Source organism: Anas platyrhynchos, chromosome 4 (assembly GCF_047663525.1).
Source record: "Anas platyrhynchos isolate ZD024472 breed Pekin duck chromosome 4, IASCAAS_PekinDuck_T2T, whole genome shotgun sequence".
In the NCBI taxonomy this organism is placed as follows: domain Eukaryota; kingdom Metazoa; phylum Chordata; class Aves; order Anseriformes; family Anatidae; genus Anas; species Anas platyrhynchos.
The window spans coordinates 19,031,564-19,046,042 of record NC_092590.1 but is presented as its reverse complement, the minus strand read 5'-3'; the positions used below and the strand labels follow the sequence as shown (position 1 = coordinate 19,046,042).

Below are 14,479 nucleotides of genomic sequence, written 5' to 3'. Positions count from 1 at the left end.
AGCAGGGTATCCGCTGTAACTTGCACATGTCCAGCAGCCTCTGCAGCCAAGCATCCCCTAAAGGTGCTAATGGGACAAGGCTGAGCCATCTGCAGCCACCATCTTGGGGAACCAGCCTCTCTTTTGGGAAAAACTGATGATATCCTGAAGAACTGTTTTCCAAAAGCAGACTTTAAGCAGCAATACTCTGCATGGGAATGGTGGGTCCCACTTCCTGCTTAATTGCACCCAATTCCCAAACACTTCTGCACATTGGGTGGCTGCATATGCAGCTGCCAGGGGCCTGTGTGACCAGGGAACTCGGAAGGAACAGGGCTCTGTGGCAGCATTCATTCCCTCACCAGCTGACAGGTTACTTGCCCGCCTTTTCTTTCACTGCACATCTAAGACCCAACGTCTTCTGCCTTGGAAGTCTGGCCTGGCAAGGGCAAAGCAGATTGTGAGACATCCCGGGCCAAATCCCCTGCCGAGGGAAGGCTGCTGGCTGCACCCTGAGGACAGAGCACTACCTTAAACGCTGGCTGAGCTGGGCAGCAGAGCTGGCCCCATAAAGGCAGCAGCCTTTAAAGTCTTTCCATTTTAATCCCTCAGGCCCTGATGTCCTGGGAATGCTGAACAGGTCCCTGGGGAACAAAGGGAGCTGGGGACAAAGAACAGCACTGGCCCCAGCTCCTGGTGCCTCTGGTGGCTGAAACCTTGCTGGAGTTGCTGGGCCAGCGACTGTGGCGTCGATCCAGATGGAGATTTTGCCTCCAGGACAACCTTGCTGGAAGAGCTGAACGGTGGAAGAGGCCAATGCTGAGGAGCACATGATGGCACAGAGCCAGGAGCTGTGGGCTAAAAGCTGTGGTGCTAAATCAGTCCAGAAGAAAAGAAGCTGCAGGATTAGTAGGTGCTCAGGAGTCGAGCAGCACTGCCAGGAGAAAGCAGAGGCACTGTCACAGAGATCAGACACCAGTGGAAATTAAAGCTGCTGTTATTTCCCCAGAAGGAATTGATCTGTATTCATCCCGGAGATCTGAGAAGAGTGCTAAGCTACCACCACAGGAGTTCTTGTTTATTAAACCAGCTAATAGACAAAAGGATAAGAAACCTGAGATCCTTAGAGCCAGCAAATCAGCCCTTAATTATAGTGCTCTTTTGTGTTTTAGGAGTACCTGAAGATGCCAGGTGAGACCTTTACTACTGCTAGACACAAATGGTAATTGGATTTGCTACAGGCACAAGTAAGCACACCTTTTCCAAACACCCACGGCCTTGGAAATTTACCTGCAAGCAGTTACTGCACACTGCTGGTATATAAGCAAATCTGTTCTAAGTACTGTGCTCAATGTTGGTCCTTTCTTGTTTTCTCCATCCCTCTGCCTTTTTCTGAAAGCAGAGATACAGAGCAGCAGAGCAGAAGGATGGATCAACCTCCCCTGCCACTAAGAACAGCCCCCAGGAAACTGCAAGAACCCTATGGGCTGCCAGAACGAAGAAATTCTCTTGAGGATGAACACAGCGGTGTTCAACCCGTTGTCTGCACTGCCTCACTGCCAGACAGACAGCCTCAGTGTGTGCTCATCACTGGAAGAAGGAAAATAAGAGGAAGAAGTATTTATTTCTAACCATCCTTCTATACAAATCGATGAGACACGCTCTGTTATACGTCTGGGTAAGACAAGCTCAGGACCTGGAGCCCCAGCAGTCTCACTCCAAGTGTTCACAGCACAGATTGCTCTGAGAGCATCCCCCATGTAACGCACCCTGGGGAAAGGCATCTCCCACCCAAGTGTTAAAATACACAGTGAAGAGCTGTCGAGCACTCCTACCTAGGAACAAAAGTTTGATACGTTTGTGATCGTATGTTCTTCTCTGCTGGGCTTGAAGAGGTGCACACTTCTTTCCTCTGAAAAATGAAAACCAGAAATAAAGAGAATTTAATGAGCTTGGGGGGCAAGAGTGAACCCTTCCCATGTGCTTTAAGGAATACTGCAACAGCCACGGTTGTGGAAGTACCCAAAGCACACGTCCTGACAGGGCAGCAGGCTCCTGCTGGTGAGCCACGTGGGATTTCACAGCTGAGGTAAGCTGCTGCCTCGTCATGCCGTCAGAGCGCTGAGAGCACGTGGCTCCGCTTGGCCGGCCAGAAGGGCAAAAGACAGCAGGGTTGCACTTAATGGAGCAACACAAGCCCAGAAAAGCAGAAGAGGTGAGGCAGATGACCTCTGGATGCACCAGCCAGTGACCCTAGCATGAAAGCACAGCTCAGTTTGGGAAGTGGCAATCCAAGAAGAGGGGTTTGTCTCGAGTGGTACGCCCAAACGGCTTCTGACATCGTGGCTGAAGTCAGGGACAGCAGTTAGTTAATATTCAAGCTCTGGATGAAAAACAGTTCCTAGATCCCTGGCTCAGTCAAGGAACACAAGGAAACTAACCTTCTGACCATAGTAATGTTTTCCAAAGTTCCTTGGAGACTTGGGATTATAAATTCAACTCTAACCTTTGCAAAACTCTACCCCCAGCCACATGAAATCCCCAGAGAGCAAGCAAACAGGCCCTCGCAAAGTAAACAGATGTTGCATTTCGGCTGTTGCATAACTTGAACAGCAACTCTCTTAGTTTGGTCCACAAATCCACATGAGAGCAGGGTGGGCACAGCTCTAGGTGCACACACAAGGCTGCTGAACCAAACCAGGACTTGTGAAAGCACAGCACAGGGCCTGTCCTGCAGCCACGGGGCATCTGTCCTCACAAAATGCTGAACGCCTCCTCCCGCAGGGACGGGGCCAACCAGGGAGGTTGGCAATCAGCCTTGACGCTGGTCCTGCCAGGCAAAGCACAGGCAGGGTTACAGCTGTGTGACCCCCTGACCTGGTACATTTTGATGTATTTCGATGTAGGAGCTTTACCTAAATCCCCCACTGGGAAGAGACCGGTGGCCTAGCTCCACTCCCACCAAATCCACGAGCTGCTTTCTCAAGAGCCCCCATGCACGCAGCTTTCCCGCAACAGCTTTGTAGTTATCTTTTCATCTTATTTATCCTTGACAAGAAACACAGCGAAGAGCTGTTCCTATCTTTGTGCTACTGAGGGGGGATAAGGGAAGGAAGAGAGATCAGCAATGCACAGAAGGTCAAGGAGGAAGCGTGAGAGAACGAGGAGATGAGTTTGCCTTTCTAGGTCCAGGACAAGACTTCTCACCATAGGGTAGTTCTTCTCCCACCGACTTCACTGGGTGGGAACGGAGCCAGCACTGAGTGCTCTGGAAATCCCATCACAAGCGCTTCCTTCATTTAGATATTTTAATAGTGTTTACATCTCTCTGATGAAGACATACTTGCTGCAGCCAAAAAAACCCACCAGCTCTCTTTGAAGAAGAAATGAAATGCTTCATTAATTCAAAAATTGTTGAGATCGCAAATCAGGAACAGAACATACAGGTCTAGAGGCAAGACTACTAATAATTCATGAGCAAAATGTTATGTTTATGCAACACCAAGGATGAGATTTTAATTGCTTATTACTCTAATTGATTTCATTCAGTTGTTATGGCAACTTTCTCCCTGTGGTACATGCACGACATCGCACTGTTGCAGGCGTAAGCCATAAAACGAGGCTATGTGACACAACGCAGTTGCAACACGTGTTGTAAAATAAATACTGATTATCTGCCCATGTGAAACGGAGGAGGTGGACAAGAATCAAGGCTGTCTAGCACCTTCTACTCTAATGCTCCATTATTTCATGCTGATAAATCCCAGTTTCTCCCAGCTGTCCTTAGCTGATGTCTTGCTCTCTTACCTGCCCCACTAACTCCTCCTGGATTTCCCCACTTGCTCTGCTTGAGCAAAGCAGAGCTTGCTCTCTGAGCATGTACACTACTGAGCCACAGACTGCTGGTCTCTGCCATACGGGGACTCCATCTCTTAATCTTACATTCCCTTGTGACTTGTCAGTCCAACACACACTGAGCTTTAAGGGAGCTGAGTACAGCAACAACCCAGAGCTCATACAGAAGCTGTATAGCCAGCTGCTGTCCCAGGGGGATCCCTTTCCCACAGAAACGTTCCCTTTCAGCTCCCTTTGCCCGCACTCAAACCTGTCTTAGTGACAGGGCAGAGCATGCACTTGAAGCCTTGAGACCACAAGCATTCAAAGCTTACCTGGTGCAAGAAAGCCCAAAACAGCATTTAAAAAAACACGCAGGGCTCTGCTATTAAAAACAAGCCAACCCCCAAAAGCCCCATTCTTTGAACAAAGCCAGGCAAACCTCCTCTGAGGGATACACATCTACCTGACCCGGCAGAAATCAAAGATACGCCCAAATTACCAAACCACAGGAGTGAGCCTGACAGTGTTCCTGCAAGTTTCTTTTCATGCTGGGACCGACTTGAAAGTGGCTGAATGGTGCACCTGAAGCTTCATTACCCAGAGCAATCTCACAGGCTGTTAGCTAACCCGAGGACACCGCCCGTGGCTTCCTGCACTCACAACAGCTCACCTACACAGCCACGCATCACCTGCCAGCTCCCGAGCAGGGTGGGTGCTGGACTGAAGTGACCCGAGTGGGCACCCATGAAGTAGAAGCTGAACGGCTTTGCTGCAGCAGCTTTAAAGTTCAAAGCGGTCGCAGTTGATAGCCAGGGAGCTTAAAACATTACACTGGGTGCTGCCAAGATGAGCGGTTCCGTGATACAATTGGCTCGTAGTGGTGCACTTGAGTTACGAGACACAGGAGGGAGTTTCATGGAGCTCTTTTAGAAATAGCTGGTGTCCATTCCTCATCTGTCGTATGTGGGAAGTGAGAAGCCTCAGTGTATTCCTGTGTTTAAAGAAGTAGCTATGAAGGCCATAAAGAACCTGAAAATTACCCCCGTTATTATTCTCAGTGGATTATTTTAACAGTAGCACTAGCCCTGTGCTTCCCACACACTGCCAACCTCGCAGCACCCTATTCTTTCCCAAACCCTGCCCAGAGAGAGTCCAGCCCCAGTGCTCAACAGCCAGTGGGCAGGATTTCCCTTTCCCTCCACAGCAGCAGTGCCTAGAGCAGGAAGACAGGCTGCCTGGCAGAAAGAGCAGCTGTTTTCTCCATGCATAGGTCCTGGCTCCCTCTTTCAGTACTTCTTGGGATGGGAACAGCTTGCCACCAGGAGCCATTGAGAATCACAGAATCTACTGCAGAATCATAGAATCTATCACAGATTCTATCATAGAATCTGTGATTCCATCTATGATGGAATCTATCATAGATTCAATCATAGAATCTATTACAGAATTATATTAATGATCATAGAATCACATTATCTATCACTGGATCTATCAAAAATCTATTATAAAATCTATCATAGATTCATAGAATCTATCAGAATCCATCCTAGAATCATAGAATCTATCATAGAAAAATAGAATCCATCGTAGAATCTACCACAGAATCCAACATAAAACCCATCATAGAACCTATCATAGAATGCTTCATAGAATCATAGAATTTATCATAGAATCCATCATGGAATCATAGAATCTGTCATACAACCTATAACAGAATCAAAGAATCTATCACAGAATCATATTATTGATCATAGAACCACATTATCTATCACAATCTATCAAAGGATCTATCACACAATCTATCATAGAGCCATAGAACATATCATAGAATCTATCACAGAATTTATCGTCGATTCTATTATAGATTCTATCGTAGAATATATCATAGAATCTGTCAAGGAATCAAAGAATCTATCACAGAATCACACATAGTATCTATCATATAATCAGGCAATCTATCGTAGACTCTATCATAGCATCTATCATAGAATCATAGCGTCTATCATAGAATCAATCACAGAATCCATTCTTAGAGCCCATCATAGAATCCATCGTAGAATCATAGATTGCATCATAGAATCACAGAATTTATCGTAGAATCCATCACAGAATCTGCAATAGAATCTATCATAGAATCAAAAATTTTATCATAAAATAACAGAATCTATCACAGAATCATATTATTTATCATAGAATCACATTATCTATCACACAGTCTATCATAGAATTCATCATAGAATCCATCATAGAACCTACCATGCAGTCATCATAGAATCCATCATAAAATCAAAGAATCATAGAATCGCAGAATTATATTACTGATCACAGAATCACATTATCTATCACAGAATCTATCAAAAATTCCTTAAGGGTCCCTTCCAACTCAGGATATTCTATGATTCTATGAAAAATCTATCATACAATCACAGAATCCATCACAGAACCTATCAGAGAATCTATCACAGAATCTATCAGTAAATCTATCATAAAATCTGTCATAGTATCTATCAGAGGATCATAGAATCTCTCATAGAATGTCATAAAAATCATAGATCTATCACAGCATCTATCATAGAATCATGGAATCTGTCATAGGATAATAGAATCTGTCAAAGGATCTGTCATAGAAACTGTTATGGAATCATAGAATCTCTCAGAGTCACAGAATCTGTCACAGAACCATGGAATCTATCATGGAATAATGAATTATTTCCTGGGATCTGTCTCAGGATCTATCAGGGATATCCCAGGATCTATCCCCACATCATGGAATCCATCCTGGCATCCATCCCAGCATCTATGAGGGATATCTTGACATCCATCCCAGAATATAGAAGATCAAAGAGAATCTGCTCTCTGATCTTGCCCCGTACAAAGATGAAACTAACTGGCCTGTAGTTCTCCAGATCTAGCTTTTTTTTCCTTTTTCAAAAGGGGGGTTATATTTCCCCATTTCCAGTCACCAGAAACTTCACTGGATCTCAGCAACTTCTCAGATATGACACAAAGTGGCTTAACAATTTTATGCGCCAGTTCCCTCAGTACTTTCAGATACGTTTCATCAGGTCCCATGGACTTGTCCACCTTTAGGTTCCTTAAATGATCTCACACCTGATCCTCTCCTACAATTGTCAGTTCTTAATTCTCCCAGTCCCCCCTTGCCTTTGTGACTTGGTCAGTGAATCTTCTCTCACTTTTCCGTGTTCATCCTGAGTAATTTTCAATGCCTTTCTTCCCATGCTATGAAAGCTCATTGAGGTCCTACAGTGAAGAGCCAGCTAGACATTTGGGGCCCCTTGTCCATTATTTTGAAACAGAGACCAGAAATATTTCCTAAGATGGCATGCTGACAGGAAGAGGGAACTGATTCAAGTGTGTTTTTTTTTTTTTTAAATGACTTATTGTAGATCTGATTGCAATGCTAGACACATCCAGTGATCAGATTTCACCCAGAAGACTGCAAACAGCAGCAAGCAGACAGCAAAACCCAGGGCACTTGGTGCATGACCACCCCTAACTTTACCACTAGTGGGAGCTCTCCTTTGCCAGATGTGCAAACACCATCAGCAAAACTCATCCCAGCACGTAGCAGGGCGCAGCTGCAGCTGGGTGATAAGCAGAGGATGCCTCTCACCAGCTTTCAAAATCAAGAGCAGCAAAGCTGAGAAGAGATTCACATCCAGCACCAAGCCACGCACAGGCTTTCTTTGCCAACAGCTTACCAAAACTTCCAGAGGACCCAGGAAGCAGCTGGGATACCACACAAGCTAAAGATCAGCAGAAGCAAGCAAGCCAAATGCTTCAAGTACAACCAACCGTGACTCACACCAGTTAGCAAATACAGCAATTGGTTTATTTTTGTTCTCAACTGTAACAGGACGCAGTAGGTTCATTACTTGCAACCAAGGTACTCTATTTCCAAAGTGAGCCTCCAGGTGCTGAGTCGCAGTAAGAAGTCTTCTAGTGTACAGTGCTCGTATCATACAGAGTACACAATAAATTAATATCTACATGCAACATACCTACAAAAGTTACAAGGTAAAAAAATACAGTATTTTCTGCTCATTTTTTGTTTTAAATTTTTTTTCTGTACATTTTTAATTTACATTTTTATTTACATTTTTTGTAAACTTTTTGTATTTTTATAAAACTGAAATCATGTAACAGTTACGAACTTACAGCACTGCTCATATTCTAAAACAACTCTTCCCCCTACAAAACGGCCTCTGGCTTCCTTGCTCCTTCATTCCTACTTTGGCACCACCACGCTTCACACCGTTACTCTGAGTTAATGCCGCCTGCTCCCTGCCATACTCTCAGTACAGAGGAGTGCAAGCAGACTTCAGTTCATGTGCTTCGTTACAAAGTTCAGGAAAAACCATTACATTAACTACTTCATCAACATCACATTTACCTGATATTACTGCATAATATCAACGTTTCCTGCACTAACTGCTTTACATAAGCATGCAAACAAGTCTGATTATGACTCAATCAATAACATGAATATACTGAAATCAACTACTAGGGTTAAATATTCAAAGGAATGTAGACTTCAAGATTGACCGTGTCAATAAGCCTAGGCTAACAATATGGACTTACATGTTAACACTAAGATTTTAAACACACTGAAGCATACATCGTGAGTTTCAGTGTGAGCTCATCTGCATTAAAGAAAAACATGAAAGTAAGCCCTGTCACACTTTATGCTACCACTTTTAGTAAAAGCTCGTATTGACTAGAAATCTCTTACCATGCATACTCCTAATTTGAAACAGGGATTCCTGAAGTGTATGAAAAACTAAGCTTTAAATAAAAACTGCTTGAAAAAACACAAGATTCTGCTGAAAAGGAGCCCAGCACATGAAGTGTTAAAGCAGTTTCAGTATTAAAAAGGCCCATCTGACAGTAAATCACTTCAGCATGGTACTGTGTGCGCATCATGCCACTTAACCCCCTCAGCCAATTTGATCTCTGCAGAGCAGAGGGGCTCTCACAGGAGGACTCCGTGCCAAGCCCCTGCCAGAGCAGCACCAATACTGAGTTCAGAGAAGCTGCTCAGGGTTTTGTCACACTGAAGCCTAAGAACCTCGTAGGACAGTGATTGTGCAGCCCCTCTTAGTCCATTCCCATGCTTGACTGTCCCCATGGAGCCCAAGTCTTCTATTACTTTAACTGAAAACCTCCTATCTCAACCTATATGGGACGTCTCATTCTTACTCCATGAACTTCAGTCAAGGCCATGAAATAATCATCCCAGCAACCTTCTCTCACATACTGAAAGGCTGCTGTTAGACCCTACTCCCCCTCAAAGCCCTGTGTGCCAAGCTGAGTAACCCCATTTCCCCCAGCCTTTCCTCACAGGCCCTGTACCCCAGTCCCCCTGACCATCTTGGCAGCTACGTGTCAGACTTGAACAAGCTGGCCCCAAACTGGACACTGCTCCAGGCAAGAACAAACATCAAGTAAAGGGAAGAAAAACTGATTTCCCTCAACTCCCAGCCTGTTCATGCAGCCCAGTATGCTGTCAGCCTGCCGTGCTGCTGAACACCGCTGCTTCTGTTTAGCTGCTAAGTATCAGGGCCACCAGGTACAGGACTGCATTTATCCCTGTCGACATCAAAACTATATATCAGCTTTTTGGCTGAACTGGGACCTGAATAGGAGTTGTTTTGTTTTTTTCCTCTTTAAAAGTTAGAAAAGCAAAAACAAGGCAGGCATTCAAAGCATTGTTGTACCACAGCAACTCTTGCCTTAAACACAGACGGTATACAGAACACCACCTCCTCTTATTATTGCCAAAACTATGGTGCATTAAAAAATCTTAACCTACTACAATCAAGACTTAATGCGAAGACTGAGAGTTAAGAGTTTGCCATTTTGTTTTAGTTTTGAGTTCAAAGAAGAAGGTGCCTTCCAGATCACTGGGAGGAGAACTGCTAAGGCTTTCTTCTCCGCTGCTCATATCTTCACAGGAGTCTTCACTGGAAGGAAGAGTAGGGAAGATTTTAAACATAGCACAACGCCATGAAAGAGGTAAAGCGTTCCTCAATCCTGTGTTTTCATGCAAACTGCTCTGCTCCTAGCTAACACTTCAGGACTAAACACTCCTCGGCACTAGGGCTTAAGTCATAACAAGGTACAGCTTCCTTTTTCCTAATGCCAAAAAAGTCCTACCAATCAAGACTCCAGTGCTCCACATTTCTGATGAAAATGATTTTTTAAGACTCTGTAAGCCTCCTTTACCATCTACAAGGAACACATCCCACCCCCCCCAAAGCATGCCTTGTGCTTCTTGAACATCGCAATGACAGCTCCACAGTTTTTCTTCTGCTAAGTCCACTACTCTTTTCAAAGGTAACATTTTCTCAAAAGTTACTGAATAAGCCTCATTATTCAGTGTTACCATTAACATTTCCAGAAAATAAGGACCTCCCCCAGGGTAGCTGCCAGTTTTACCAACCTTTCGCTTTCATTGAAACAGCCACCCTCTGGTATCGTTGGCAACTCAGGAACGCTGTAGTAACTGTTCTGTAGATTCTGGGCTGTCCGTCTTGAAACAATCCAAACTAGCTTTTTATGATCTGGCTTGCAACACTCAGGAGAAGAATAATCTGCCAGGCATTTCGAGACCAGTTCCCTCCAGTAAAGGAGGTCACTGTCACTTATCTGGAAAGTGAAAAAACAGAGTTATCGTATTAGCAGGCAGAAAAGATAACCCCTCCCTCCACTTCACCTTAAAGGAAGTGACTGAATGAAACAGTCAGTCAAGAGAAGTGATATTCCTGTCACACCTTTGTCAAAGTTCCGCTGCTTTTGAAGGTGAACACCTATACATCCCCTAGAAACAACCATCTGAGTTGGAGTTGCCTGTCAGTGGCTATTAACATTTTTAATGTTTCCACAGGAAAAATGCAATGGAGCATTTTTGAGGGCTTTACTTGTGTGAACACAGCACAGCTAGACTAAAAGAAGACAGTGTACGAGGGTCCTGCTGCCCTTGTGATAATACCATCTTTTAAAGGCGGTGTCATACTTTAAAAACTACTCCCACTCCTCAAGAAACTGGGGTAGTTCAGGTTGACTACAACAGTGCTAAGTCTGTTTTAGACTATCGCTTGCTACAACATGCAGCTAGAAGCTATAAATTTTATGAGAGCTATTTAGACAAAAAGAATAACTTGCCCTGCAGACAGTTTAGTCATCCTAACAGACAGAAGTCTTTAAAACATGCAGCTGGAACTGTACAAGTTACATCAGCTGCTTGTTAAAACATGTACCTTGTAGGTATTAGATCAGCAATTCTTCTCATTTTATACATTTAACCCAGTTTTTAAGCTATAATCATTTTGCACGTTGAGTAGGTGCCAAGACGTGCCACTGAGAAGTGACTACTCAACCCCATTCTGTACTAGGGAGTGGTTATTTGCTTTTGGCATTCTATCAATGGAGCAGTGTAGGAATTTCAGACATGCTTAAAGGTGTGTTTCATGGCTCGTTTCAGCTGATGCCAAGCACTACCTGCGCAGACTGCTTGCTGACAGCAAGTGTCCCTTACATGTAAGGCTGCACATCATGAGCTGTCCCAGCAACTGCAGAAATAACCTACCAAAAACACCTACCTTTGAATGCTTTTGAACACGCAGAAGTATCTCAAACAGCTCAACAGATTTCAAAGTCTGAACTTCAAGAGTGAGAAGGCACAAGGCCAGGACAGATGGCTAGAAGGACAAAAAACACCGCTCAGCATACACGAATCAAAGCGTACTCAGAAGTCAACGAAAAGCTACTTCGACTTACTTTTGCTTTAGAGAAGACTAGACGACAGTTGCAAGCTTTCAGTTGTGCTTCCAATTTGTCCAGATTCAATACTTCTTTCCTGTAAGACACCCAAGAGAAGCAGCATTCATGTCAACAAGCATTAACACGTCAGGAAGTGAGACAAAAGGAGAAGCCTCCTCTCTAGCCAACCCCACATAATCGTTTTAAGATGCAGCTGAAGAAAAAAAATAAAAGGCCTTTGCAAACAGCATCAACATGCAACTCAACTCACCTTTCTGAGGTATGACAGAGTACAATTGTATGGTACAAGTGCAAGAAAGTTAAGGCAGTAGTAGCTTTAAATTCAAAGTGCAACTTCTCTGAAATTATCTTTTCCATCCGTTTCAGGTCGGACACAGTGCATTTACATTGGCTGATGCGGATAATCTCATGAGCAGATGGAATATTGCATTCTTCTTCAACTACTCGGGCAGCCAGCTGGAAACAACAAACTCCAATGCAGGACAAATGCTTCGGTTTCACCTAGAAGAGGAAACGCCATGAATACTTCCCACCTGTATATGCGGTGCTTACCAAACAGGGAAAAAAAACAGCTCACCCAGCCTGAGTAGTTTTGAAATATTTACAGTTCAACAGAAAGACTGAACTTATCTCAATTAGACCTGACATCACTCCACTCATACACCTGATGCAATGACTAGTTTCATCACTTTGGTTTCACCACAAGGCAGAGCCAATACAGCAATATCAACCTGTCACTGCCAAGTTGAAGGACACCAAAGTTCAACAGCCAAGCACCCTCTGTTGAAGCCGTTCCACACCACTACGCTATGAAAACATGACAAAGCAGGAGCTGCACTACCTCCCTTCTCCAAGTGGCAGTGCTCACTTACTCTTTTAAAGCCCAACCAAATCCGGCCCGAGCTTGTTCTAGGCAGTCCTACCGCTCAACAACTAGTCCCTCTCTCTGCTGTTCCCTGCCATATACCAGGAAAAATGTTTTTGTGCAACCCTAAGTCAGGCCAGAGAACTGATCCAACTCTAGACGTTAATATTTCTGCCAGCTCAGTAATGTGGAAATGATTTAGGTTCAAGATCTGCCACAAAGCAGCACAAACACAAAAGAAAACCACCCAGAAGATGATCTTGTGGCATTAGTTTCAGATCAAAACTGAGCTTCTATCACAGTACTTGTATTTCAGTACTACCACAGTACCTAGGAGTAGATTTCAAACTTTATTTATTTATTAAACCATACTTAGTTTTTTGTATCTGCCTGGTAAAGACTACAGGCTTACTGTAAATAAAATAAACCATGCTGCTACTTGTCTTTAAAGGTAAGAAGAGGCCATAAAGTAGTAAATGTATCACCACAATATAAGCTAATATGTCATGCAAGAACTGTGCTCTACTTCCAAGTTTGCCTATGAGCACTTTAGCAACATCAGTAACCTATGAACAGTAAATAGCTTTTTGAAATGATCTAGGAACAGTCCTAGATCACAATCTTTCCCCCCTCCACCCATTTGTCTGGAAAGTTCACAGGAAACCTGTATATTCCCAGCTGACACTACAGCAGGTCCCCTTTCCCCCCAGATTTACCTTCATAAGAGCCAGGAATCTGTCCAAAATGTTAACAGCCAAAACAAACGTCTCAGTTGAAAACCCAAAGAAGTTGGTCAGGCTCCAGAGATCTTCCACCTTGGCATTCCTTTGTCTGGGGCACAGGGTATTTTCATTCTGTGGCAAGAAAAGCAGAGTCAGAACTGAACAACAGAGGACCGTCAACACTCCCAAAGCGATCTTACTTAGACTGAAGGGAAACGATTCTTTGTTTTCCTCCCCTTAAATACTTCCTATGGCTGTCTTTTAACCTAGGAGGTTTTCAGTCACGTACTTGAGACTCAAAAGCCGCTCAGCAGTGCAATAAGTACAATACCCAAACCTTTAAGTGCACACTTACCAGATGACAAATCTCACCAAGTGTACACACACACAGACTCCTAACCTCGGGGAATCTGAGGACCAAACCCAGCTAATCCTCTGTTCTGCCTGACTGCAAATAACTAGGCAACCACAAGTTCTGCTTTCAAAACAAGCAAGCAGACTGATTCCAAAGAGGTTCTTTCCACCAAATATTAAGGCAACAACAACAAAACCTCGAAACTACCTGACAGAAAGCCTCGCTGCGACAGCACAACGCCTTCCAAACACAGCAGCAGCTTGCGAAGGGCGGCAGAACACAAACCCAGAGCCCCTCGGGGAGCACAAACCCAACCCCCTCCCCAGCTCCGGGCCTCCCTCCGGCCCCCCCTCACCTCGGCCGTGCTCTCGATGAGGCTGAGCCCCTTCTCGCGGGGCTGGAAGCGCCCCTCCTGCTCCAGCTGCAGGTTCAGCTGCTTGAACAGCCGCAGCGCCTCGCTGCTCATCCTCGCTCCCCTCCTCCCCCCCCGCGGAGCCGGGGGCCGCCTCAGGGAGGGAAGGAGGCCGGGAGGCTGCCGGCCGCTGCCAGCTCTCGCCTCAGGCGCCGCCGAGGGGGCGCCGGGCCCCCCGCCCCGGCTCGCTTCCCCTCAGCGCTCGGAGGCCGGGCGGCTCCCCCGCGGGCCCCGCATCCAGGCAGGGCCGCCCGCGCCCCGCAGCGGGTCACTGCGATGCCCGCGGCGCCGCCGCCATCCCGAGCCGCCGCCCCCCGCCCCGGCTCCGCCGCCGCCGCCGCCCCACAGCAAAATGGAGGCGGCGCGGCCCCGCCCCCCCGGTTTTGTTTCCGGCGCGGAGTGATCCCCGCTAGGTCCGGTCGGAGGGCGTAAAGTAGTCCGCGCGCAGCCGCGCACCCTAGCGGAGCGCTGAGAGGCTTCGGCGCTCAGGACCCAGCGCAGCCACC

General features: G+C 45.6%; 2 protein-coding genes across 12 annotated transcripts in view; both read right to left on the bottom strand.

Annotated features, from left to right (window-relative positions):
- LOC106018832 (growth-regulated alpha protein-like) overlaps positions 1-1,893 on the bottom strand; it is a 58,315-nt gene extending 56,422 nt beyond the window's left edge. For 10 of the 11 annotated variants that reach the window (XR_011808923.1, XR_011808931.1, XR_011808922.1 and 7 more), the window contains exon 1: positions 1,815-1,893. The gene's annotated coding sequence lies outside the window, so the exon portion shown is untranslated. The remainder of the gene's footprint in view (positions 1-1,814) is intronic. The other variant, XM_038178975.2, reaches the window with a different exon arrangement.
- A 5,754-nt stretch (positions 1,894-7,647) lies between these two features.
- On the bottom strand, positions 7,648-14,327 carry CCNG2 (cyclin G2). The gene is made up of 7 exons (XM_005021926.6): positions 13,917-14,327; positions 13,201-13,338; positions 11,870-12,120; positions 11,617-11,695; positions 11,439-11,537; positions 10,280-10,485; positions 7,648-9,800 (listed from the first exon to the last, which is right to left on the bottom strand). The coding sequence occupies exons 1-7, from the start codon at positions 14,025-14,027 to the stop codon at positions 9,662-9,664; spliced, it is 1,023 nt and encodes a 340-aa protein (XP_005021983.3). The 5' UTR covers positions 14,028-14,327; the 3' UTR covers positions 7,648-9,661.
- Positions 14,328-14,479: the final 152 nt, after the last annotated feature.